Source organism: Erithacus rubecula (genome assembly GCF_903797595.1).
Source record: "Erithacus rubecula genome assembly, chromosome: 5".
NCBI classification, from domain to species: domain Eukaryota; kingdom Metazoa; phylum Chordata; class Aves; order Passeriformes; family Muscicapidae; genus Erithacus; species Erithacus rubecula.
Window position 1 is genome coordinate 47,313,987 of NC_136687.1, and position 26,770 is coordinate 47,340,756.

The window sequence follows — 26,770 nt, forward strand, 5'->3', positions numbered from 1 at the left end:
TGTAGTGATTTTCAGAGATTCTGTTGCTTAGGTCTGTGAAAATCATGTAAAGAATTTTATCTTGTCATATGTTTATTCTTGTAAAATAGCTCTTATTCTCTGGAAGGATTTCAAGAGATAAGAAAAATCTTAAACTGAAAGAAAACAACGTTGTCACTATAAAGATAAAAAAATGCCAAACAATGAAGTGTGAACAAAGTCCTGAAGACCAGAAGATTTTGTGAGGACTTCAGTCTATTTATCTTAGTGTAGGTTACTGCAGTGTTCCATGCTCTCGTGAATCCCACATGAGTGCACAAACACTCCAGGTTTTCACACTAGGTTTTCCAACTCCCTACACAAAGCTGCAACAACTTAAAATGGATTGATGCAGGGACTCAGCATTTTGCTCCCGTGACCTAGAAGTGAGACAAAAAGCACTTCTAATTCAAAGGAAATGTGGATTAGCTTGGGAATTTTTTCAGTGAAAATATCGGAGAAGCTGTTGAAGAAACAATGGGAGATGAAGAGTTGGCTAAGTTGGAATATCAAGGAAGTTACCTTTTATCTAGTATTTCTTAAAAAGCTGACTTCTGCCTAACACACTGACCTCAGGCTCCACTCCACATGTGAAAAGGGGTTGTTAACTCTTCTTCCTAACAGAAGGAGACATAATGGTCCCAGATGCAACAGGGATGCACTACATGGCTTGTAACTGTGACTTTGTCATCTTTATTGAAGGGGAGAAGCCCCTAATTACACAGAAAGGCCTGCTGATCTTTGGAATTTGAAACAGATCTCTCCAAACCTGTTTTGTTCCACTGTCTGTAATAGCACTTGGCAAATTCAGCATTTTTTTGTTGTGTTAAAAAAAAAAAAAAAGCCAATGGAACAATCTTATTTATCAGTTTTTTCCTGTGATCTTATTCTTTGTGGTATCCACTGAATCAAAAGGGTCCTAAATAAGGTGATTTTGCTCAGATTAAAGAAGGATTGCAAGCTTGATTTACACTAATTAAAGGAAAAACAAGTTGGACAGGATGCTGAAGAGAAAATTGAGGCCTGGTAATACATGCTAACAGTGAGAAGCTGTTGTTGTTCATCTTAGCACTTTGTTTTCCAGCACCATGAGCTGAGGTGTTCCAAACAGGCACTAACAGTAATCTATTGGATGGACTAGATTGATATCTTGCTTTTGTTGAAGTACTTTTTTTTCCTCTCCTAAAATGGAAGATCCTTTTTTTTTGGAAACATTTGCATCTTGTTTCCCCCTTTCCTCTCAGATACATGAAGCATCCTGTATGGAATGCTGTTTGGTGTCCAGGATGCTTGGTTGCTCCACCTGTTTTGAAGGCAAGTGGAATAGCATGTTCCAAATATAAAACTGGCTGGTCTTAGGCATGTGGAAGTGAAAAACTAGCACTGAGGTACAAGTAACCCATGGTAACCTTCAAGCTAAAAGGCTGGGCATCTTTTCCCTCCAGTCCCTGAGGGGCAGTGCTGTAACAGCCAAACAAGGCAGCCTCCATTCATGGCTGGACCATCCACTCCTCTGTTGGACCATCAGGAAGCAGCTGAAATGGACGGGTGAATCCAGCCTTTGGAGGCTGTTGATCACTTGGCCACACAGGGCTCTGGGACACCACATATGAAAAAACAAAATTCAAAGACAGGGTTCAAGAGAGCTGGTCTGCTCTCAGTATTTCTGTGCAAACTCCTTATTACTGGGCCACATCTACTCAGCTGTTTTGCATAATAAACCTCTAAAAGTCTAACCCAACTCCACTACTGTGGAGGATTAGACATAGTAATACCTCTCTACAGCCACTTCTGAGGATTAGCTTCAAAAATCAAATTAAAATGAAGCAAACACAAATAGTTCCACAAATGAGTTGCAACACTCTTATTCAGTAACCTGCATCTGTGCCTCTTGCATTTTATATTACCATATGAGGAATCTATGCAAAAGAATATACATGCTGTGTCTGGTAAAGCTGAGAAACTCTCTGTATGGGCACATCAACAGATTCAGGTTTTAAGGCCTTACTTGCTCAAATATTCCTAGTGAAATAAAAAAAAAAAAAACTATTTAGTTTTATTTATTTCCAAATTCTGATGAGAAAAGACATGATTTTTACATCACAATTTGAGGAAAAGGAGGTGAGAGTGAAAAGTATAATGTTCTCCAAGCAGAACTTGGAAGTTCAAGTCTGCTGTGACTTGCAGAACTGGTGACAGAACTGTAACTACGTGTCTTGCTTTTCATTCCTACACAAGCCATAATTTTTTATTATTTTTCTCAAGTGCATTTAAAGGTCAGTATTGAAAGAGGCAGATCTATTTTTTTTTTAAATGACCAGTGAGTGCAATAAAGTGTTTGCCTAAACAAGTATACTAAACTAAAATTTGCAAATCTGTTTCTGAGCAATGGCTCTAAACAAGAGCTATCCAATAAAACTTTCATTCTCTTTGGGGTCAAATGGTAATAGATATATTGAATTTAACACGTAACAAAACTTGATTTACCAGATTAACAATTCCTGTTGTCTTAAATTAGCAAGGAAAATTACACACTGTCAACAGCATGTTTGTGTTGTTAATTTCTTTCATTATACAGAAAATGTGAATCACAAGTCAATATAAAGTCATATTAGAGGTCATTAATCTCAAATAATAATTACAAAATATAGAACTGGAATACTGCCAAGTATCTAAATCTCCCGAGACGACAAACAATAATGAAGCTCAGAAAGTTTGTGAGCAATTTACAAGTCAGAGGAAGATGTCTGTAGTGCAAAGATAGACACGCTGGTGATTTGGAGCAGTGCAATAGCATCCCTAATCCAAAGGAGGAACAGCAAGGTGTTCTTCAGCAATATTCTGACTAAGATGATAAGAACAAGAATCAAATAGTTTGCAATTACACTTCCTGAACATGCTGTTCAGTACTAGTAAAAGAATAAGCAGAAAATGAAGACTGCATAAGGAAGTTGCTAGGATTGGTTTAGGAAATCATAGTAAGATAACTTGACTTTACAAGTACAAGGCATTGTTTTCTATTTACCTGTAAATATCAGTGTTAAAAAACTATGGTAGTCCGACTACAGTGGTATTTTTAAAAGTAATAAAATACCCCCACTGCTCTCCTAATTCACTGCTGCCTATTATCAAGCTTCATACTGAAAATGTTGTTGTACAGTAAGCTTTTCTGAATATTCTGCCTCCTCTAATAATAATTAGTGTCCTAGACAGCAAGATAACCAACACTACGGCACTACAACGAACACAAACTGAGTCCAGTGCAAATTTGTGGACATTCCCCCTGGACAGCAAATGCCATGTTTGTCACTGGAATACATCCCATCATTACAGCAAAAGGGCAATTTTTCTCTTCTTGTTTCACAGAAATGTGGTAGGAGTCCTTCCTCGTGTGGAGAACTATGCATAGAACTGCACAATTTATTACTGTGGAGAAAAAACTCACCCGGCTGAGAGTGATCTGTTGGCCGTTGCTGCACAAAATAAAAAGCCTCCAAGGAGCTGGAAGTGCGACAGATGGTATCACTGTAAATAAAATAATTATTCCTCATCATTCTAGAACTACCTAAAAGGTTGCCGTGAGGTGGGGTCAGTCATTTTGAGACCACCTGCTGTGAGGGACTAGGTCAAGGTGAAACAGGGTAGCTTCAAATTAGGTATTAGAATAACTCTTTTCAGTGTTCAGGTGGTCAGGCATTGGAATAAGCTGTCCAGGAAGGTGGTAGAGTCACCATTCCCGGAGATGCTCAAGAGGTGTCTGCAATTGGCACTGGCTGATTTAGGGGTTACAGTAGTAATGCCACGTGATAAAATTGGACTTTATGATTTTAAAGGTCACTTTCAATTTTAATGATTATATGATTCTCTTTGATGGCCCTTGTACTGACAGTGACCGTACCTTCCCTTTGGTGCTGTTTTTTCCCCCTACACTGGGATACTTGGTTTGGTGTGCCGATATGCCACTCAAAGGAAGCGCCCAGGCCCGTTAGAGCAGGCCTGCGCTGTTCCTATGCAAGAGCAGATCTTTAGCTTCGTCACTCGCACGGCGGCCGAGGGCGCAAACCCACGGCTGTGGGGCCGTGCTCCGTGCCAGGGGCGCCGCGGCGGCCGCGCCCGAGGGGGAGCGGGGGCTCTTCCAGGATCCATGCGGAGGAGCCCCGCTCCCCCACGGGGCGCGGGCGGTGACCCCTCCGCGGCGCTGACACACAGCTGACGCGCGGAGGAACACCGCGCCGCCGCGTCAGCGGGCGGGCCTAGATCCGGCCGCTGCCGCCATTTCGCGGGGAGGCGGGCGGGGCGGGACCCGCCGTCAGCGGAGCGCGCCCGCCGCCGAGCCCCGGGAGCCGCCGAGCCCCAGAGCCCGCCGCGACCGCCAGGAGCCGCGGGCAGGAAGAGCCGCACAGCGGTGCCGAAGCCGCCGCGGGCGGCCCCAGAACCTTCCTTCCCCTGCCCCGCCCGTTCGCCCCTGGCCCCGCCTCTCGGGCCTCGCCCCGCCCCGGGAGCCGTTGGCGGCGGCGTGCCGGGCCCGGCCCCGCCTCCCTCCCTCCCGCGGCGTCCGGGCCTGGCCAGCGGCGGCAGCGCGGGGCTCTCTCGCCCTTCCTCTCTCGCACTCCCTTGGGCGGGCGGCGCCTCTCGGCTCTCCCCGCACCTCGCACCCTCTCCCGGCCGTGACGGGCGGCGGCGGGCGGAGCGCTCCCCCGGTAGCCTCACGGCCCCGCTGCCCGCAGGCAGGCAGGACTTCGGGCGGCCAGCCGGTCGGGCGCCCCCCCGGCTGTTTCCGGAGGAAGGAGAAGAGCAGCTGCCCCCTCCCCCCTCTCCGCCTTCCTCCCCGTTCTCCTCCTCCTCCTCTCCTCTCCTCCTCCTCCTCCCTCCCGGCCCCCCGAGCGGAGCGCGGAGTCACCGCGGCGCGTAGACGGGCCCGGCACTCGCACACACACAATGGCGCTGAAACGCATCAACAAGGTGAGTGAGCACCGCGGCTCCTCCTCCTCCGCCGTCCCCTCCTCCCCCTTCACCGCTTCGCCCTTCTTTTTATTGTTATTTTTGGGTTTTTTTCTTCCCCTTTCCCTATCACCTTCCCCCCCCTCGCCCCTGTAGAAGACGGGCGGGGGGGGAGAGGCGGAGGCTGGCGAGGCCGGGAGCCGGCGGCTCCTTCCGGCGGGGCCGCGGCCTGGCTGGGGCGGTGAGGCCGCTCTCTCCGGGCCTGAGCTCGGCCTGGCCCCTTCCTGAGGGCGGCGGCCGGAGGAGGGGGGGGGGGTGGGTCGGAGAGAGGCAGCTCCCGGGGCTGTTCGGATGTCAGCGCAGCCCGGGGTCGCTGCCGCTTTCCTTCCGCCGAAGCCGGCCCGGATGGCGCCGGCCCGTGTGTGCCGGGGGGTTTCGGCGCGATGGTGGCGCTGCCCGGGGCAGCAGCTGGGCCCCACGGCCGGGTTCTCCCCTCTGCTGTGCAACTTCTCTCCCGCATTGTAAGATGGCGGCGGGTCCGCCTGGCCCGGGCGCTTTCCGGGATCCCTCGCGTTCCGCAATAACGCGACACGGACACACGGAGCAGCCGCCGCGGTGCTGCCCTCGCCCCGCAGTCGCCCCTCTCTGCCGCTCCGGGGCCCTCGGGGCCACCGGGAACCCATCGCCCGTCCGGGAATCGCTTCCCCCCGCGCCCGGCGGGAGCGCGCTGCGCGCCGCCGCCTCTCCCGTTGCACAATCGGAGCCGGGTGGAGCAATTTCGCCGCGGCTAACTCGGAAAAAATGCCGAGGTGATGAAAGTTTGTTGGTTTGGTTTTGGTTTTTTTAAAATTTTTTCCTTTTTTAAATTTTTCTTTAATTTTTTTTTTTTTTCCCGGCGGTGTTAGTTGGTTTTTATTAAACCTCTCCCAGGGTAAGCAGGCTCCCGGTGTGAAGTTGCCCCTAGACAGGTTTAGGTTTTCTCGGCAGGTTTGGGAATTGCTGGGATGTAATGGCAGAAGGCGATGGGAACGCAGCGGCGTTACCGGGAAGTCGCTGTTGGTCTGTGCTCCTTACGCGAGCTACGTGGAGCATTTACGTGTTTCAAGAGCTCAGAGGAGTTTCTTGGTCATCTCACAGCCTGCCAAGATGGCAGAACGTCAGTGTGTCCTGAAATCAGTGAATTTCGGTGCACAAAACACCTTTTGTAGACAGTGTGTAAACTTTATGCCGCCTGTTAGTCTGCCTTTAATTTCATGCAATGCTTGTGGTAGTAATTTTAGACAAAACAGGCAGTTTTTGATGTGTTTTTTAGTGAATGGATAGTACTGTTATCCTCGAAAATTTTGAATCCCTTCTGGTTAGCTAGGTGAATGGATTGTTTTTGAATTATGGCTATGCTCTGGCAGGAATTTCAAAACAATTCCTTTCGAATCTGCCATCAAGACTTGCTCCCTGTGTTAGTGGATGATATCACTTGCCTTGAAACACAGCTAGGATACTCCCTGGTATGCTTTGTCATCAACTCATGTTTATGAAACACATTCAGGCACTGCAGGTAAGAATTTATTGTCAGATGTAAACCGAGACTAGCCCCCACTTACTTCGTGGTCAGTACCTGAAAACGATTCAGCGTGACTCTTGAAGCAGCAGTAAGTCATCTGTGACTTCAGCGTTTTGGCCCGTTGTGTACAGTCTCTTGTCCTTTGTTGGTCCTTACACTCTGTTGCACTGTGTAGTAACGAGGTTCTTCATTTATCCAGTGCAAGAGTTTAGGATTTGGAAGATAGTTGAGTTAGGGTTTTTTCTTTGTGTTTTTTTTTTATATTTCTGGCCTGGAAGTTGAACTTTTTGTGGAATGAAACCATTCTTTGCATCTTTCTTTATTGTACTGGTTTCCAGTACATATGTTTTCAGGGTCTGATGCTGACATAAAAAATAGCAGGGCCAGTTCTGTAACAAAATGGTTGTGACTTTAATTTTAATCCTGTCAACCAGTAAAGCCCAGAGAGAATGGCAGTGTAACTGGTAAGCTGGGATTCCCTGTCTTCCAACTGTAAGATCAGAGTTCAGACCTTGGAACTCTCTGCTTCCTTGTAATATGCCTTTTGCAGTAGAGAACAGGCTAAAGAGAAACCAGAACCTCAGAACAATGTAATCACACATAGCTGTTTTAGTTTGTTTTATAACTTGTCTAGGACTAGAATTCATTGTCTCCTGCGAAAGATGACATCCTGAATGTACCAGTGAAGATATTTTCAGTCAGTTTGATTGACTCCCTCATTGTGGACTTGACATATCAGACAAAATAACATTTTTAATTATATTGAGTAAACTACTTTGAGACTCTGTGTGTGTGTACCTTTAATCTGAAGTCTGTTGCATGTTCAGAATACAGCCAGTCTTAAGACATAACTGGAAAATTCTGCTTCATTTTGAAAATGAAAGTAAAGGAGTATCTATGTGTTGGGTTGACTTCTTCTGGAACACTCTGTATAAAGCACTCCCCAAATTGAAGTAGTTGTCAGGTGCACAGCCAGTCCCAGAATGATTGTTATGCTGGAGTTTGTCATGGCATCAGTGCCATCTGCTCTGGGGGCAGCTTGTGTTCAGTTGGCAAAACTGTCCTTGATATGGCTTGCTTAGCAGTTGTTTTATGATAACAAGCAAATTCTTTTCCCAGGGCATAATGTGAACCTGTATCTTAAAATTGAGTGGGGTTTTTTTCCCGAGGATGAAATTTTTCCCCATTTTTTTTTTCTCTCCAGAATTATCAAGAAATTTGTGTTTATTTATGAGCATGTGTCTAAATGCTTGGTGCAAGCTGTGGCACATTGTCTTGGTCTGAAGTGTCAATGGTGCTTGCTGGAAACACATCCTGTAATTGCTGCTGCACGCTGGAGCTTCCGCTTCAAATGATGATGATCCAGTGGCAGGGAAGCATTTTTGTAGGAGTAGGGAATCAGGAATGCATAAAATTTGGAAAACTTGGAATGTTACATCATTAGTATGCATCCATTTTATCACAAACACATCCACTAAAATGAAGTAATATAAGTGGCCTAAATGCTCTTGATAGGCTAAAAATAGAATTAATACAGGAGATGTATGCATGAAATGTCTCATCTGTGTAATCCTTAAGAAAGCTTGTGCCTGCTGTGTTTTATGGCCATTTGATTAAGCATAGCACAAACCAGCATCATTATATTGGAATAATTTATTAGAAAATCCTAAGTGGAGTTGGCATCCTGGAAGCTAAAGGCTGAAGGTGGCGAAACCATTTATTGCTGCTTAAGTACAGATAGTACTGGTGGAATGGAGGCTGAATAACTATTTTCCTCAGGCTATAGCCTCCAGCACTGTTCCTAGATGTATAATTAATTGCAACTTTAACCCCCCTTCTCGAGATGCTCATAGTAAGAAATGCTGCTAACCCTAGAAATACAGTATTTTTCAGAGATAAGGTGTAATATGCATCAGTAAGGACTGCATGGAAACCTGCATTAATTTAACCAAAGTTGAAGAGTTACAAAGACTTCTTATTACTTTATTTTTTGACTGCTACTTTTTTCTTTTTGAGCTTGGTTTGAATTAAAAAAATTATCAATAATAAAGCTGGTTGGAAGTAAGTTTTCTTCTCTGGATGAAACCCCTGACACTTTTGCGAGCAGTCTTGTATTTTGTTTGTTGGGCTTTTTCAAAATAGTTGAATAACTTGAAGTTAAGTGAATGAACTCATGCTTTGAATGAATGTCTAGAAGTAAGTCTGAATTTTTGTGTTTAGGGGCTCAGAAAATAAAGATTAGCAAGCTAATGAAATTCAGTTGATATAAGCTTAGTTGAAATGCTTTAAACCTTTGTAAATGCTCTCTCTATGTATTAAATTACCTTTTTTACTGTAATTTCACCTTAATTGTGAATTCCAGGGCTAGACTAAGCCCTGCCTTGGGTAGGTAATTCAGCACAGCTATCATGCTTGGTGGTAAGAAGGGACACATTGAGCCAGAAGGCAGTGGTTGGTTTTTAAATCTTCATACTGCAGTAATGGAGTTTGGGAGGCCCTAGTATTGAAGAACTCAAATGTTTTTAAAAAGTCAGCATTAGATGAAAGCTGTCATCATTTAAATTCTGTTTAAGATTTAGCTTATCCAAATAGAAGTGACATTTCTACTATGAAGTGAATATCATTAAAATGAAAAGAATGTTTCTTAATGGGGTAGATTCAGTACTCTGTATTGAAAACCAGCATTTATTAATGAAGTATTAAATGTGTTTTGAGAACTGATAATTTTTTTTTTTAACGGGAGAGGAAAACCAAGCTTCCTTAGCTGGAAAGTTTGGACTGCGATAACTTAAAGATTTCTCTTGTTAATTGAACACAGTGCTTGTGAAACAAATTCCCAGTCAGCACAGAACTTTAAATGTGTGCATTGGAGTGGGAAGAGAATGGGTATTGTTGTCTCACTTAAGTGATACAAAGAACTTCAGAGATCAATATTCCATTAGATGGGTACTTCTTTGCATACTTCAAAAAGAGTCCTTCAGTATATCAAGGGTTTGGGTGGGTATACAGAGTGAAAACGTTGGCCAGCTCTTGTGATCTTTATGATCATTCCAGCTTTTACAGATCTGGTTTTGAAAATAAGTCTGCACTTTTGCTGTTATTCCTAGTGTGAGTTTCTTCTACAGAAGGCCTGATGTGTAACTCCACAGAACCAAGCTTCCTTCAGCTTCCTGCCCAGTCGGTAACCAGTTGTGAGTCTTTTCTCTGAGCTCATGGTTAGTGGATAGGGGAGTGGAGAAGGATGTAAACAGCTGTAAGCAGCAGCTGTTGGGTACTGATCAGCGAACTGCCTCTTGCCAAAGGCATCTCTCTGTTCCTTGTGGAGTGCAGTTACAGCCTGCTGTTATCCTCTACCCGTGGATGTGTTCTCTGCATCCACTGGGCTGAGCTGTTGGAGAGAGGATGGAGGTTCTTAACCTTCTCTAAGATGTCTTGGGACAGCTGGTAAGGAGGAGTGGGAAACAGTTGAGCTTTTATGTCATTGGTATTAGGGCATTGATACGTCATCCTGGATAAATTTTTGTGTTGCAAATACAAAGGTTTTGCCACTTTAATTGTCTGCCTTGTAGGTCCCTCCCCTGTGCATCAGAGCTGGCAGAAGGGAACTTGTGGTCTGCATCTCAGCATTAGGTCTGATCTCTCAGAATAAGCTGACTTCTGTTGATGGTTTTAGGCTAAGATGCTATAGCTTGAATTGGAAGAACTGAGCTACAGACATTCTTTACTGTGATTGACACCTGACAGAATATGCAGGAAAAAATAAAGGAATGAAAGCAGCAGTGTGAATGTGGTGTGTGTGTATATATATAATTGCAGTCAGTAGCTCATTTTTAAATGTGGTTGCTTTTTGTGAAGTCGGTTTTATCAGAAGAGGGTCTTAAATTGTGTCGAGTTGCACGTATCTGACAGTTTTGTGAACTTTGGAATATAAATTTAATGTCTTAAACTCTAAATGAAAAATGCAGGAGATTAAAGAAAACAAAATTAAAAAACAAAAAAAAAAGTTTTTCTTCACTAGTCTTCTGCAGGGCACTGATCTGATTAAATTTGGTAGTTGTGTTGGGGAAGCTTTGCAAAAAAAAAGGTTGAAGTTATATTCACAAGTTTAAATTAGTTTAATGCCTTTGACAGTTCTTTCTAAAAACACTTGGATGTAGACAAAGTTTAATACTGGAAATAGAGCATTACAGGATTCAGGACTGAAAGCTAAACAGATAGGGAAACTATTACCAACAGTAAACCTCAGTATTAAGTTTTTATTTAAAAGAAGGCTTTGTTCTGAACATCATCCCTTTGGGATGTGTGATACACAAGTTATCTTCAAGATCTCCTGCAGTTTTTTTCCTACTGTGATGGATTTTTATTATGGTCTTAAGAAAGCAAGATAATAGGATTGTGGACTGCTTTGCAAATATTCTGGCCCAGTAGAAAAAGGTGACCAACATTTAAACTTTTCCACAAGTATCTGGACACCAGAGTTACAAGTTGAACTGAGTGTAGATGCCAAGATGCTTTAGGTTGTTTTTTAAGATCCTTCTGTACATCGTTATTATCTAGATAGCTGAGGTGGAACTCAGCTGTGAGAGCAGTTGTACTCCAGATAGTGTAAAAAACTAAACCAATCACCACCAAAACACAGAACTGTGTCTTGGTGTGAGTTGATGTTGCGTGTAACTGTACCTAACCCAAATACAGGCCTTTGGAACGATTATGAAGGGTACTTTCAGAAATAGCATAATATGATAAGATAATTGTACATTGTAGTTACGGCAGGGTAGTCAATCCCACATAGTTGTGTCCAAAGAATACACTCCTATGGTATATTGTAATAACTTTCACATGCATCTTTGTTTTCATACAAAATACAAACTGGTGGAAGTCAAGACAGCTTTGGTTTTTTTTAAATGGAGAGCTGAGTTTCAGAGTTTGTTAGGTTAATTAATAAATTTCGAATAATATATCAAGCTATTGCTAAACTGCGAATTCACCATGCTGATTACAGACATGGTGTTATTTGTTAGAATACATTTCTACAAAGACTTGTCCTGCAGTTGTTTGTATAGTCTTGGCAAATGCTGGGAGTCTTCTGTGACATGGAGAGCAGGGTGTACAGGTGCTGCTTCTGGTTTTGTGTCAAATGCTGCTCTAAGTTACTGTGCCCTCAGCAAGCTGAAGGGCAGCATGTTGGGAGGCTGTTGCATAATGCTGCTGAACTCCAGCATCTAAGGAATATTGAGTAAGCATTTGTGTGAAAATGTCTAGCACAGTGCCCTAATCACATTTCTGAGACGTAGCCATCAGGACAGAGTGCCTTACTTCGAGTATAAACTTCTTTCCAACTGCATCAGTTTACATTTGTCTGTACTGAATTTCATCTGCCCCTTTGTTTCCCAGTCATTCTGTTTCATTTGGCAAGATGCATCTTGGTGTTTCTCGTGTGTTCTGTTCATACCAGTTTCCCTCTTCTTTGAGGGCTGCATTGCCATCCTGGGTTACAGAACCAAAGATTGCTGTGGTTCTTGCAGGAAAAAACTCCCAAGGGAAAAGCCATGCTAAATTTTCAGTATCCAATTACTCAGAAGCTCGGAAATGGCAAAATTAAAAAACCCAGCTATCATTGAATGACTCTGTAGTTAACTAGTGCTTCACTTCACATTTATCCCTTCAATGTACTTTAGCCATTGTATACAGTCCTCATTCTACACTGAGCATAGTTGTGTTTTAATAAGTTCTGCTGTTTTCAGAGTATGATAATTTATGTGTATTAAACAGTCAGATTTTCTTCATCTTGAGTAAGACAGCTTCTGTGGTTTTGGTTACTTTAGGGGAAACAAACTGTACTTTTGAGTCCAAAGCACAGTTACAGGTGTGTAGTTGCCATCTTTTTTTTAAAGTTTGTTCTGAAAGCCTTTAGGGAGTGACCAGGAAAGCAAAATCTGTGACTACATTCCTTTTTCAGTTGGATCTGTTCAACTACTCTGCAAAACAATGGAATAAGTAGAGAGCCATTTTAGTAACTCTGAAATTTCCCAAAAACCATTACCTGCATTGTACACGTTCCAGATTTCAGAACAGATGAGAACAGCTGTAGACAATACTCTCATTCACAAAGGGCTTGTGTACTGAGAGGTAGTTTCTGTCAAGAGATAGTTGGTAGTCACCTGAGTAGTTTGTATCACAGTCCAAGTACACTAAGTGATTTAATTACAGTGGCACAACAGTCTGGCATTTCCTTCCTTGAGTGCAAGACTTAAAAAAAGAATATTCCAATGTTTGTCTTTTATTATACCACAATGGTATTATATCTAGACACTGCACAAACAGTATGTGGGGTGTAGGATGAAAAATCCAGTATTAAAGACTAAAGTAAGAGCCATGAAAAGTAGAAGCAGAATAATCAATGTGGGAGAATCAACAACTGTTACATTCCTAGTTGTTTTGGATTTCTTAAAAAAACTTTCTGTGCTCTTTGTCCTTGCTCTTCTCTGGCTGCTTTTCATGTGTTTTCTCTGCATATTTGCTCTAATACCCTTTTTTAATCAAAAGGAACCTACATATTTTGATATCGTGCGCTGCCATTACACATTGCTTTTATCTATTTATTATTCACCAAAAGGCCAGCTTGTTTAAAACTGATAATTTTCTGCTGGTTACATTTGTTTTGTGATGTCTACTATGCCATTGCTTTCTTACTCAGCTTAGATATCCTTAGAGTGTCCTTACAAACTGTTACTTTTCTGCTTCCAGGTGTAATTAATTTCCATGCTGAAACGAATGTTTCAAATGCAGGTGTGTGGGATGAGGCAGTAGTTCTTTGCTGCTTGACACTTCCTAATCTTCAAACAGGCTTAAATGTTCTTCCCATCCCTTTATAGCTGCTTCCAATCCTTCCTTCTTTTTTAAAGCTGTTTTCAGCTGTGAGCTAATGAGTAAGACTAATGCAGTGATGAAGTTTTGGTTGCCTAGAGTTTGAAATGTCCTATTTGACGCATCATTAGACAAACAGTTCAGTTAATAAATGTTGATTTTTTTTTTTTTTTTTTTGTTGACTTAAGTGTTCTCTCTTCTCTTTGTCCTTTTTTGGTTGGATTGTTGTTTTTTGGGGTTTTTTTTCTTCTTTTTTTTTTTGAGGGTTTTTTTTTTTTTTTTTTTGAGTTTTTTTGGGGTTTTTTTTTGGTTGACGGTGGATTTTTTAATTTCTTATTTAACTGCATATCACTTTTCATGTCCTCCAAGTTATTTTCTGAGAATGTAAAGCAAATTAACTCCTCTACGCTCTCTTGAGTAAAAACCAGAAAGCTGCAATATACAATTTTAACCAATACCTGTGTTATGGACCAATATTAAATGTAACTGTGAGTTTAAGGCCTGTGGAGGTCAATCTTCAGTCATTCTGGTAGGAGTGATCTTCTGTCACTGTGTTTAAGTCAGCTGTTACTATCATTAAAAGTAAGGCCTGGCTATTTCCAGTTTAAACTAAAAAAATGTTGTAGTGTTACAGGGAGAATGGAATCTAACAAATGGGAAGAAACTGGTGCAGATACTGTGTTATTTCGTACCTTGTAAGAAGACAGATTGATAGGCACCAGGCTGTCATTTACAGAATTTTCTGGGACCTTCTTTTCTTCATGAATATTTGGATGAGATATCCTTTATTGGTCTTCAAAGTTTCTTCATTCTTTAAATGGCTTCTGTAATCTTTTAAATAGCTCGTGGAGGGGAGTTGTTTGAGAGATTTTTTTTCTTTTCTGTTACGAAAAGAAAGATATTTCTGGTTTTATTACAGGATCATAGTCCTGCATTCACACTCACATGTGTGAGTTTTGAATCTCACATGAAGCTTAGGCCATATTTTCTGTGTAAGTTATGATTATTTTGCTGTAAACCTAGCAGATTAGTTAGCTTTTTTATAAGCTTTTTTTTTTTTTTTCCTTGAAAGTACTGCTTTGGGGTTTTCTATTAGTTTTCAGATAAATGTGTAGTGAAAGAGAAGGGAGGAGATAAAAAATGGGGCTGTTTCACCAGTGGAACTGAATCTTGCTAGAAACCTAATGTGAAGCTGGCAGAGGACAATGGTGCTGAATTTGTGTTAGAGCAAATCTGTTGCAGTGATAGGTACTGCTGCTCTATTTATATTCATCTCTGTTTTCCAAAACTCCATTGCAGAATTGTACATGTATTGCTCCTCATCTGTGTTACACTGCTGTTGTCCTCTAACAGTAGCATTGGTGCTTACTCTTTTAACAGTGTTCTAGTCTGTAAAATGCTGGGTGACTAATCATCCTTGTGGAGAGGTAGGAACTATCCCACTTTATATTTGGAAACTGGGGCACAGAAACAGTGACATGCTGGAGCTGCACCGGAAACCTCTGGCAGTGACAGAGACTGGTGGTCACAGTTTTAATTCAAGAGTAATCCTTTCCGATAGGTGCGTAGCGTGTCCTTCCTCACCAAACTTGGTCTGTTGTTTCTATGTAAAGTCTTTAGCATTTGCTGCTTGAGAGTTTTGTTTGGTTTTTCTTTTAAGCCACCTCTGAAGTGAAAAACTGTAACAACTGATTCCAGGAAAACGTGGGTTTTACTTTGGGGATTTTTAAGCAAATTTGGGATACAGCTTAATACCTCCTGAGAAAGGAAAAGCACGACTGAAACCATGTTAACAAAAAGAAGCAAAGTTGGAGAAGTAGGTACGGTAGAAGTAATAAGAGAAGTAGCAAGCTCTTATACGTGAAAATATGAGATTCAATATTTATTTGTTATAGAATTGCTACTCTTGATTGCTAAGCTGAGAAAGAAAGTGGGTTTGTATTTGTATTGTTGAGTGGGAAGCTTTAAAAAAAGCTCCTTCCTTTCCTTGAACAAAATGCTTCAACTGCACTCTAGATCTCACAGCCCACGTGTCTGTGCTTGTTCAGTTTCCAGTTTTTCCAGTTTGCCTGTTGTGTTCAGTAGAGTTGTGGCTTTCAGAAGGAGGTACTTTTTAAGGTTACTCACGTCTTTCCACTCCCTTGCTGCAGATAGCCTTCCCTCTTTGTGTAGGTATGAAATGTCACTCAACAGAGAGAAGTAGGTCTGGTGTTACTGTGAACCAGTAGTACTTCATGTGCTTCATGTTTGCCCAAGTTCTTCACAGCCCTTCACACTCTGCTGAAGCAACAGTTTTACTACAAGCTTTCCTGACTGTAGTACCCTGGAGAAGCAAATACAAGTGGGTGCCACCTTTTTCCCCCCAAATTTAGTGGGTGAATTACTTGCTCTGTGGGTGAAATGCCAAGTGTGTATCATTTGTTACCAGAATTATCTGTACGTTGAACTGCTTTGATGAGTGCAATTAGCTTGGGATTTTTTTACCTGAAGTGTTTTATACCAGAAAAAACTTCAGTACTTTCATTAATGAAGGTTGCTGCTACTTTGTTACCTAGAGCAGTTCAAGTAGTTGGAAAGGAGTATAGACCAATTTTGAAATTATTGGAATCTGGAATATTGAAATTAATTTGTTTCAGCTTTTAAATTATTTTTAGCATTACCAAAGGGTTTTTTGCACAAATGTTTCACTGGAACTTACTACATTTAATTTATGTCTTACATCTGCGGTTACTTTTCCTGATTGAATTATTGATGTTGAATTACTGATTTTCCTGCTGTGGTAGAATACCTATTTTTATCTTGAGTACTGAATTCTTGTTTCTCTGAAGATGGTAATTTCCTTTGAAGACCTCTCTAGTCCGATGCACATATCTGTAACAGTCCACTTTATGCTGATGTGTTCTCATCTTTGTCTTCGTGCTACTCAATTTTATAATTTTCATAAATAGCATGAGAGCATTTTCATAGTTCTTAGTCCCTATGATAGTTTTAAAAAACCCCTCGAGGATCTAAATGTACTTCCACTATTAAATCCAGTAATAACTATACAACTGCATTAAAATAATATTTGTGTCTTACTCTATTGCTACAGCTTACTTCAAGGGACATTATGTCTTTTTTTTTCTCTCTCAGATTTTGGAAATAATGGATCATTCTTAGAACTGGAAAACACATTTTGATGAGAAATAAGCCTGACTAACAAAACCTGCTGTATTCATTAAATGGAAAAAAGATGCCCTGAAAATTTTTTAAAAAACCTTTCTGTCAGAAGCTTCTTCTACATTTATTGTTTGCCTTGACATGGATAACATAAATCTAAGTTAATAATTTTTCTAGAGAATAATGAACAACATATGGACCTAAGAAGTGATATTAAATGCCAGAAATAAGTCTGTCATTTGGCCTCCTGGTAATTCCTGGGGAGTGTAGCAAAATGCATTTTGAAAGCATTTACTGTGATGATCTGGAGAGAGCTGTTGCCCACACTTTGCAGACAGCAGCCATGAAATAGGCTGTACTATTAACTTCATTGTGCCATTGCTTATCAAAACTGATACGATTTCATTTTGTAAAACAGCCTGATGCCACTGCAAAATAGAAATATTATTAATTGGAAAATTCATCAGAATTAATACATGTAGAGAGGGGAAACCTCTAAATTTTCCTGGTGTTTGGAGGGAAGGGAATTGTGTTGGCTTTGGGTGATGTGGTTTTGTTTTTTGGTGGGGGATGTTTGGTTGTTTTTTTGTTCATTTGTGATAGGCATTTTTTAAGTGTATGGACTTTAACATGTTCAAGTGGTATTACTCTTTCTGTGTTTGCAGGAGCTATCATCTTGCCAAAGAACAAGGTGTTTATGGTACAAGAAACATAAGTTGGTGGTTTTTTCCCTCATTTTTTGTTGGCTTATACTTATTAAATTTTTATGAAGGGCAGAATTTGTGAAACTTAAAGGTTGTACATTAGGATCTTCCCAGGCAAGAGTTAGCTGTTTGGTCCAAATAGGCATATGTTTCCAGCATAATAGGTATGCCTGGCTTTCTTAAATGTCTGACAAAGTTCTTGATTGAATGGCTTATGTAGGCTTGCAGGAAAAAAAACCAGCCTGTCTGAAACCGTTAATGTATGAAAGAAGAGCCGAATATTTTGCCATTTTTCAAGACTTCTAGATACCTTGACAAGTTCAGATTTATCTATAGAAGCTCTTGAAGCCCTTTTTAGAGTCAGGGGAGAGCAGTGGAGAAAGAAGGTGATTGTTACATGCTTTAACTGAAAGTGTAAATTTATTTTTAAGACAATGTCCAAACAAATGACTTGCGGAGCATTAAAACAATTTAAGGTAGAGCTTCTTTGTTTCCTCATGGCCATATTGTTAATGCACAGGAATCTGTAATGGGGAAGGGAGAGAACTGTTTCTGCAGTTCAGTAATTTTTAATTTTAAAGCAATAATTGTCTTAAATGTAAAGTTTAAAAAATACCCCCTTTTTGCCTGGTTACAGCACTTGTCAGCCTCTTGAATTTTCTCTTGATCTTGGTGAGTCACATCCCTGATGCAGGTAGTGGGTAAAGCAAAACCAAGTTTCTGTGGATTTTTTTCTTTCTTTTCTTGGTTCTGAGGTCAAATGTTACATACTGAGTGTTTCCTGTTTCATGAAGACTCATCAACAGTTTTCTCTCTTTCCACTTCATGTTTCTCTAGCTAAGACTAAGTACATGTAAATCTTGATCAAAAATTGATTAGACTTTGCCAGTTTAGAGCTTTGTGTCCCGCTAGTTTCTTCAGCCAGGAGTGTTTTCACAGTAGTGATATACATGAATTTGGAAAGGCATAGTTATTGTAGCTGTTTACCTTCATAGCTGGTTTTGGTGCTTTGGATGCAGTGGTTCTTAGAGTTGTTACTTGCAAATTCTTCTTTATTTTTATATGGAAAAACTGTTAAAGGTTTTTGCTGGCCATGAAGTGAAAATTACTGGTTTTGCTTGTTTTTGTTTTCTTAAAGGAACTTAGTGACTTAGCCCGTGATCCTCCAGCACAGTGTTCAGCAGGTCCCGTTGGAGATGACAGTAAGTAACTTTAAACTTTGTTTTGTTCTGCTGACTCAAAGCATATCATGACTAGATAATAATGCAGAGTTTTTCTTTTGTAGTGTTTCATTGGCAAGCCACAATTATGGGACCTGTAAGTATTCTAATTCTTGTGATGTAATATTAAATGAGTAGTTCATACTGAGGAGAAAATCGTGGGTTTTTGGTTTACTTTTGTTAACTCTTTATCCGACTTAAGTTCTAGAGGTCTTCATTACAGTAAAGGAAAATGAGGGAGGGGAAAAAAACCCACCATTTACTTTGTTGCAGTGTTTTTTATGAGGACATGTATTCCAGTACTTAATAACTAGAAACTTTGCTTGCATTTAACTTTGCCAAAGTTTTAATCTAGCATGAAGTTTGTAATAGGACCTACTGTCCTATTACTATCTTATTACCTACTGTAATAGGTACTACTGTGAGGAATTAGCTGTTGGGATGTTTTTGTGTGGATCTTAGAAGGGAATCTTTATTCAGTCTGGTGTTGTAATGTTGAGATCTTGAATACTTGAAGGCGTAGAAGGGGTAATAATCACTGAAATGTGAAGTTTCATTTATGACTGGAGAAGAAAGTCAGTGTTAAATGTTCAGTAAGCATCTGAAACCTGAATACGTGTTTTTCCTCATTAAGGAAGCCAGATGTTTGCCTTTGTTGGAAACAACCTGTAAGCAATTCACATCTGGAGTTTTCTGGTTATCTGTATTTAAAAGACAAAAGCTTTTGTAACTTGTGATGGCAAGTGTTTTCGTGAGGCTACAAAGTAGGAATTAAATATCAGGGATGCTGAATGACCTTGGCTGTATAAATAGCTACAGTTGCATTATTAGGAGGTGGCTATTAGAGGTTCACTGCTCTGAAAAATGTCTCTTCATCCCAAAGTACCTGGTCATCACTGATTGTAACTAGGTACCTCAAAAATAGGATTGTTCAATAGCTGTATTCCTGCTTAAATGGCAAAGGAATTTTGTGCACTACACTGGTTATGATGATTCTGTGTGGCTGGTGTCTGCATGGTCATGAGGTATTAAGCATTAGTTGAATTTAAAATTGGATTATTATTTTTCGTTTTCCTTTGTGGTTTAATAACGTACAGCTCCTTTTTTCCCCATGTGGTTTTTGTGGTGTCAGAAGGTCTGCATTCCTGTTTCCAGATTGGGCAGTATCCTGACAGAAGTGTGTCAGTGGGGTGGTAGTACTTCTAGTGCTGCTGTGGTGCTGCCTTTAGTAACAGACAGGGCTTGTAGAACCAATCATCTGGTCTTCTACCTCTGCAATAGGATATTGTGATTTTCCTGGACCAGGTGTGTGAGAGTGTGCTTTGGTTTAACACATTTTAAAGAGGAGTTTCTGTAACTGATAAATTATATCCCCAGAATATTTCCAATGAAAGGGTTGGTATTTTTTGGCTCCTCAAGGCCTCATATGGTATCTATTGACCAAATACAGGAGGTTATATCTTGATCACTAGGTTTCATCAGAGATAGGATAGGGTGTAACCTACATGTTGAGGGTTTGAGTCCCCTGTCTTCTGTTGCAGATTTTAATTTTCTGATATTAAGTAATACAGATATTTCCTTACATTGGTGAAATGTTGTTCCAATAAAGATGAGAATTTGATTAACAAATAATGAAGAAGTGTACTATATATGCCTCAAATTCACTTTCCCTAGCACTGAGGCCAGAATTAACAGCAACGTATTCTTCAGGTTAAACAATGAAATTGTTAGCTGTATTTCAGAAATTTAGTTGTAATTTTTGAGTTAAAAGCAATTTGCTTCTTTCTTCTTGTAACTATGGACTTACACAATCCCTATTTAGTCACTCAAGTTTTTTCTTCTCCTTACTATAATTTTTTTTGGTTCCACATGTTGCTTTACTGCTTATAATTGACACCTGAATGAATTATCCCAGTAAGTCTTTCCTTGGAGCATGGGAATGTAAAATAATCTTGCATACTAGATTGCAGAAAGAGAGGAAAAATTTACTTATGATTATTATTTTATCTGCTTCTCTGTGCTGGTGGGATGGGTGGTTGAGGTTTTTTGTTGATGTCTTTCTGGTTTTTTGTTTTTTCTTTTCAAGGAACAAGGATCTAGCTGTGTACCCACAGGTCTTCTGCAGGGCTGAAGCTAAGGACAGAATTTAGAAGGGAATGGAAGTCCATGGTCACTCTAAACTTGGGTAGTCATAACAACTAAGCTCCAAACACAGAGCTGGAGGGTTTTGAATCTGATGAGATGGCCACTCTTAACATTACAACTTGAACCTATCTTGAGAAGCCGTTGAGATGCTTTTGCCCTGTAGTCGTGAGTGGATTGTCAGAGCTGCTGGGTTTTATGATGCATTAGATTGGAGAGGTCCACACGGAAAGTAATGTGTATGTCTTCTGCATTACTTACCTTAGGAAGTAAGAATTTAATTATAATTAGGTCTCATCATATTGGTGGATTCAACATTTTGGTTTAAGCAGATTTCCTCCCTGTTTGTTTAAAAACAAGATTATCAGTGATATGTAGTCCCAAAAATGATAATAGGAGAATTATTTGTTTGCTTTGACAGAACGACAGTCCATATCAGGGTGGTGTATTCTTCTTGACAATTCACTTTCCCACAGACTACCCATTCAAACCACCTAAGGTACGTATTGCTGTCTCATTTGTGAAATTAGTGCTTTTTAAAGAACTGAGTACAGGACAGAAATTGTCAGCATCTGTATTGTAGTGTTGTCAGCTTCTCACTTCTTTTCAGGCATTCTTATGATCTATTAGATATCTGGTCCCATTCTGACCCACAGGAATGGGTGTGTTAGCATAATCTTTATGAGCCAGTCTATGTATGTGAATTCTAAATGTCTTTAAATACTTGGGTTCATTTCTAGTTTTCTGAATTGATAGAAAAACTTGTCATTAGCTTTGTGTTACTGTAATATAATTCTTGCCCAGGGGACTGTCAAGTATTAGTATAGTTGTTTGGATTGGTCTGTAGGACTGTGATGCTGTGGGTAGGGATTTGTTTGCTGAGTGCCTAAAATCAAGTGAAAATTTTATTTGTTCAGAGTTTGGCTGTAATTGCAAAATATGCTCTTTTTTTGGTAGCTTTATCAGCCACTAGCTTTGCCTTCCAAATTGCAGTCAATATGAAGGCGTACCCTTGGAGTAACTCCAGTGTTGGAAGTTCCTTAGGTCTGTGACAGCAGTTGCTCAACTGCTGTTGAGTGTCTTCATCAAAGGCAGCTGGGATTAAAACACTCATACTTGCCCTCTCTCTATTTGAAATATAATGCCTGATTGGTAGTGAGAGACTCAGAGCTTGTGGCTTAGGTGCAATTCCTGAATTGGGTGCAGTTTGACTGCTTAACCCTTCTATTTTAGAGTAAATTGAATTGACTGATAGCTTGACTGAGAAGAATGGGTGCAGTTATTGTCATAGACACAAATGCACTCTTTGTTTTTGTTTTTTTTTTTGTTGCAGGTTGCATTTACAACAAGAATCTATCATCCAAATATTAACAGTAATGGCAGCATTTGTCTTGATATTCTAAGATCACAGTGGTCTCCTGCTTTAACTATTTCTAAAGGTAAAGCATTTTTGCTTTTTCTCCGTTTGTGAAGGAGAATTTTTTCCATCTTGTGCTGAATACTGTGCTTCTAGCTTTGATAAAGTTACTGCCCATCTTTTTGATTTCCCTTAACTTCCCTTCCTCATTCAAGCCTATGTTTTGCCAGTTTGACACTGAATTTTTGATGGATTTTTTTTTTTCCCCTAACACTTTCTCCTATGTGGCCGTTTAAGGCCCTGTCTGGCCACTTACTTGCTTCAGTATTCTTAGCAGAGTTTGCCAGCTTGGACCCAGAGGAATTTGCTGATACTTGGATTGAAATAAGACTGTGTTGGGGTGTTTGAGCTAAGGCTAAGAAACTGCTTGTTTGGAGCTGTCCATGTAGATACATGTGCATATTAAATGAAAGATTAATTTAAAGTCGGCTTTTAGTGCTGAAATTTGCATATTTTTTTCATCCTGCCTAGAGATACATGCATAATTCTATTGGCATATCTGTGGTAGATGAATAAATCTATTATTGATACATACTGCTTTCTGCCACATTCCACTGGTGTTGCATTAGATTACTTCATGAACTAAGTTTACTGATCCTTCTTCATGATAAATTGATGTTGTGTTGCAAGAGAAGATTTGTGGCTTTCCTCATTTTACTACGGTAAATAAAAGATAATTCTCAAATATTTTTGTGATGATCAAATTGTTTTGCCTCAAAGCCACTAGTCCCTGTGGCTTGAAAAGATCCCTCAAAGTGCTCTTTTATCTATAAAACTTGGAATTCCCTTCTGTCCAAACAGTTTGTTATTTGAATGTGGATTCCCTAATTTTATTGCTTCGCTGTTTGCTTCTAAAGCTTCTGTGAGAGTAGAAGATAAAGTCCTCATAGTTGCCTACAACAGTGTTACTGAGTTTTTTACAACATGTGCTAGATTTATCAGTGCAGACCAGCATATTCTTGCCTTGTGTACAACAAATAAAGAATTCAGTCTCATTTAAAAACTAAAAACTTAAATTTGAGGATTTTGTAGTTTTAGTGATAAGAACTATGGATATGCTGTTCATCAGAGTACATAATGTGCTTTTGTTGGCTGCTGTTACATCATAGTGCAGGGTACAACAGTGCTGTTCTTGTGTGTGTACTGACAGCTGTAAGTATTTGGGAAACAGGAAGCAAATAGTTCTTAAAAACCTTTAAGTTAGTTTGGGCTTTTTACTTAAGAGTGAGTTACAAATTTATATTTGCTGTTTACCAGGAATTTAGTTTCTTTTAGGTTCTGTCCTGTGGTGATATTGTGTTAATGTAAAGATCTCTGCTCCATTGTTTCTGAGATTGCCATTCCTCTTCTGCTATTGAGAATGCTTTTTTTTTTTTTTTTTTTTCCCTAGTTCTCTTATCCATTTGTTCACTGCTATGTGATCCAAATCCAGATGACCCACTAGTGCCAGAGATTGCACGTATCTATAAAACAGACAGAGACAAGTAAGTACAGAATTGCACAGGACTGATACTTTACCAGACTGTAAGAGTGCATTGTCAGACAGCAGGTGTGTTCATTGAGTCTTTTGTGAAGATCTGAGGTGGAGAAAACCTGTGTGTCAAAGAAGTGGGTAGTGCATACTTTAAAAACAAAAGAGCTTAGCATCTTTGAAGCTGTGGGTGAAAGAGACCTTTTTCTCACATGCATGGAAGTATTTTGCAGTATATATATATTGCCCTTTTTTTTTGCTTGCCATGCATAAATGTAAGATCTTCATAAAGAGGAAAAGACAGTTTTTTGTTGTTTTGATGCCTTCATTTGGCAGCAGCTTGGCCTTAAATTTTGGGTCTTCCCTTGAAAATGGGCAGCAGAACTTTTTTCCCAATCTGTGTTGCAACATCTTCATTTTTCTAAGGTATCTAGTATTTTGCACAGATAGAATTATATGAAGCAGATTTTGGGGGTTTTATATATATTAATGCTAAATATATTTGTCCAATTAGGTACAATAGGTTAGCAAGAGAGTGGACAGAGAAATACGCTATGCTGTAGGGTAAGAATATTTGCAAATTATGGTGCATTTAACAAAATGGAAATTAGTCAGCACTTGGGTGCTGCATGTACTAAGGCACTGGATTAACTAACAGATAATGGATGCACCAGTTACTGAACGTGGAAATTTAACAGCTTGATCTGTGGTTAGTGTGTAATGTATTGGCTAGTCACTATTTGTCACGGATACTACTCTTGCATGGCCAAACAAAAAAAGTTAGTATGAAGTAATTACTGAGTTCTGAGCCAGGTTGTCAACTTGTTTTGGTAAGTATTTACCCAGAATTTGGTTCAAAGTGATGCCCTGTAGCAAGGCCTCATATATAGACATGAGTGAATTCAGACAATCCAAATTTCAGTTATTTTTAATCAGCGGTGTCTGTCTTCCACATATAAACTAGGCAATGTATGGGGATTATATTCTGCTTGTATAGTTAATAATTAACTTCTTACTGACAAGCATGGAGTTAAGTGTTAACTAATTGGCAGCTCAGTTCCTGTGGAAATAGTGTACTTTTAAGTTGTCTTTTAATGTCCTTTTAAATTTTTGAGCAGTATATTTGTGTGAAAAGAATATTCAGTGCAATGAAATGTTGAATGTTGTTGTTCTTTAAAATCGGAATTTGTTATTTTGTATCCGGTGATACTAATAACCAAATAATCTTTACTTATGGCATGGGATATACTGTAATCTTAACCTAAGAATAATATCCAAATAAAATACTTGCCTTGTTTACTGCATTCCAGATGGTCTCTATTCCTTCTCTTTTAGTCTTTTTTTTTTTTTTTTTTTTTTTTGTAACAGACTTCTAGCAAATTTACTGATCTTAAATTTAAAGCTTTTCTTAAAAACTAGAGAGTATCTACCCTAATTGGTGTAGGGAGGGAATTGTTCAGTTTTTGGGGTTCAAGAGACAACAGAGACTTTTCACAGTGTGAAGAGAATAGAGATGGGAATAAAGTCATATTTAATTATAAACTTTAGGAAATTGTTACTTTCATGCTGATGTTAATTCCTGGTTTTGTCTGCAGGTACAACAGAATATCTCGGGAATGGACTCAGAAGTATGCCATGTGATGCTACCTTAAAGTCAGAATAACCTGCATTATAGCTGGAATAAACTTTAAATTACTGTTCCTTTTTTGATTTTCTTATCCGGCTGCTCCCCTATCAGACCTCATCTTTTTTATTTTTTTGTTTACCTCCTTCCATTCATGCACATGCTCATCTGAGAAGACTTTAGTTCTTCCAGCTTTGGACAATAACTGCTTTTAGAATCTGTAAAGTAGTTACACAAGAACAATTGCCCAAGATTCAGAATTTTTTTTTAATGGAGCATGTGTATTATGTGGCCAATGTCTTCATTCTAACTTGGTTATGAGATTAAAAACAAACATTCCTCACTGCTCTAACAGATACTGAAGATACCACCTGAAGGGGGGAGGGGAGATGGGTGTTCAGTTTTCTCCTATCAAAGAAGTAATATTGCTGTAGCAACATCCATCTTGTTCCAAACTTTCCAGTGTTAGAGAACTGAGGTTTTATTATATACTTTTGCTCATAACTGATGTGTTTGGAGAATTGGTACTGAATCTATAGCATCAGCAGAACAGAAAATGTGATGTATCTTATGCATGTCAATAAAGGAATGACCAGTTCTTGTTTTACAGAGAATGGAAATTGGAAGTCAAACATCCCTTGTATTCCAAAATAGGGTTTAAGAACATTTTTGTAATTCATTTAAATTTTGTTAGGAGGCTAGGAGCTATTAGTTAATCTGTCTTCCAAAACACTGTTTAATATAGCACTGAATAAATGATGCAAGTTGTCAATGGATGAGTGATCAACTAATAGCTCTACTAGTAATTGATTTATTTTCTTCAATAAAGTTGCATAAACCAATGAGTTAGCTGCCTGGATTAATCAATATGGGAAACAAAATCTTTTGTAAAAGCAAAGCTGGTTTTTGTATATACTGTTGGCATTTGCCTCGTTGTTTAACATCAAATAATGATGTAAAGTTCAGTAGAGTGACTCTTTGCCATTTTCAGTTCTAATGCTCAGTCTGTTGCAGGTTGGCACATTGCTCGGCCTGGTTGATGCAGAATTAATAAGCTAACATAGTCGTGTAGCCGTAGTAGGGGCTGCACTTGGTGCTGGGAGCCCAGCGTTCAAGAATGGACTTGGGACCCAGCAGATCTCAAGTGGTGTATTGTGGAGATACTTCCTGATGCACCTGTGTTTGCTGACTGAGAACCTTTTTCTTCACCTTGTACACTTGACAACTGAAAGATCTTAATGTGGGGGTAATGATGAGGCAAAAAAATTATAAAATAAAGTACTGTTTTGATGTGGGAATTGTCATGAGGCTGTGTTTAAGTGACTTTACTATGTGGGATGTTCGTTACCATTGAAAAGGACTTGTTCAGCCATGCTGCCATTTACATTGATGACTATTTTAATGCAACAGACACTTTTTTCATGTCAGGTGACTTAACGTGAATAAAGACTCATTGCTATTGGATTTTTGTTCTACAAGAACCATTGTCTTGTGCCACTAGTTTATCTTTCAGCAACAAGGGCATTATTAAACATTCAACTCTTTCCTCCCCTCGTCCTTCATATTTTTCCTTGTTTAATCTTTTTGGTCTCCATTCTTAACATCCATAGCTTCATTTTCTCTATTCTTGTACTATCACTTTATTG

At 39.7% G+C, this 26,770-nt stretch overlaps 2 protein-coding genes across 5 annotated transcripts; both read left to right on the plus strand.

Moving 5' to 3' along the window:
- Positions 1-4,838: 4,838 nt before the first annotated feature.
- Positions 4,839-26,588, plus strand: UBE2D3 (ubiquitin conjugating enzyme E2 D3). 4 transcript variants are annotated; one of them, XM_079307072.1, is made up of 8 exons: positions 4,839-4,980; positions 18,389-18,452; positions 18,536-18,567; positions 21,034-21,111; positions 21,946-22,051; positions 23,420-23,513; positions 24,015-24,064; positions 25,096-26,588. In XM_079307072.1, the coding sequence occupies exons 1-7, from the start codon at positions 4,957-4,959 to the stop codon at positions 24,061-24,063; spliced, it is 447 nt and encodes a 148-aa protein (XP_079163198.1). In that variant the 5' UTR covers positions 4,839-4,956; the 3' UTR covers position 24,064; positions 25,096-26,588. The 4 variants fall into 4 exon arrangements, with proteins under 4 accessions (XP_079163198.1, XP_079163200.1, XP_079163197.1 ...); XM_079307071.1 differs by lacking the exon at positions 4,839-4,980 and adding an exon at positions 13,268-13,309; XM_079307074.1 differs by lacking the exon at positions 24,015-24,064.
- Positions 5,176-6,774, plus strand: LOC306802610 (uncharacterized protein). The gene is made up of 2 exons (XM_079307076.1): positions 5,176-5,768; positions 6,366-6,774. The coding sequence occupies exons 1-2, from the start codon at positions 5,486-5,488 to the stop codon at positions 6,425-6,427; spliced, it is 345 nt and encodes a 114-aa protein (XP_079163202.1). The 5' UTR covers positions 5,176-5,485; the 3' UTR covers positions 6,428-6,774.
- Positions 26,589-26,770: the final 182 nt, after the last annotated feature.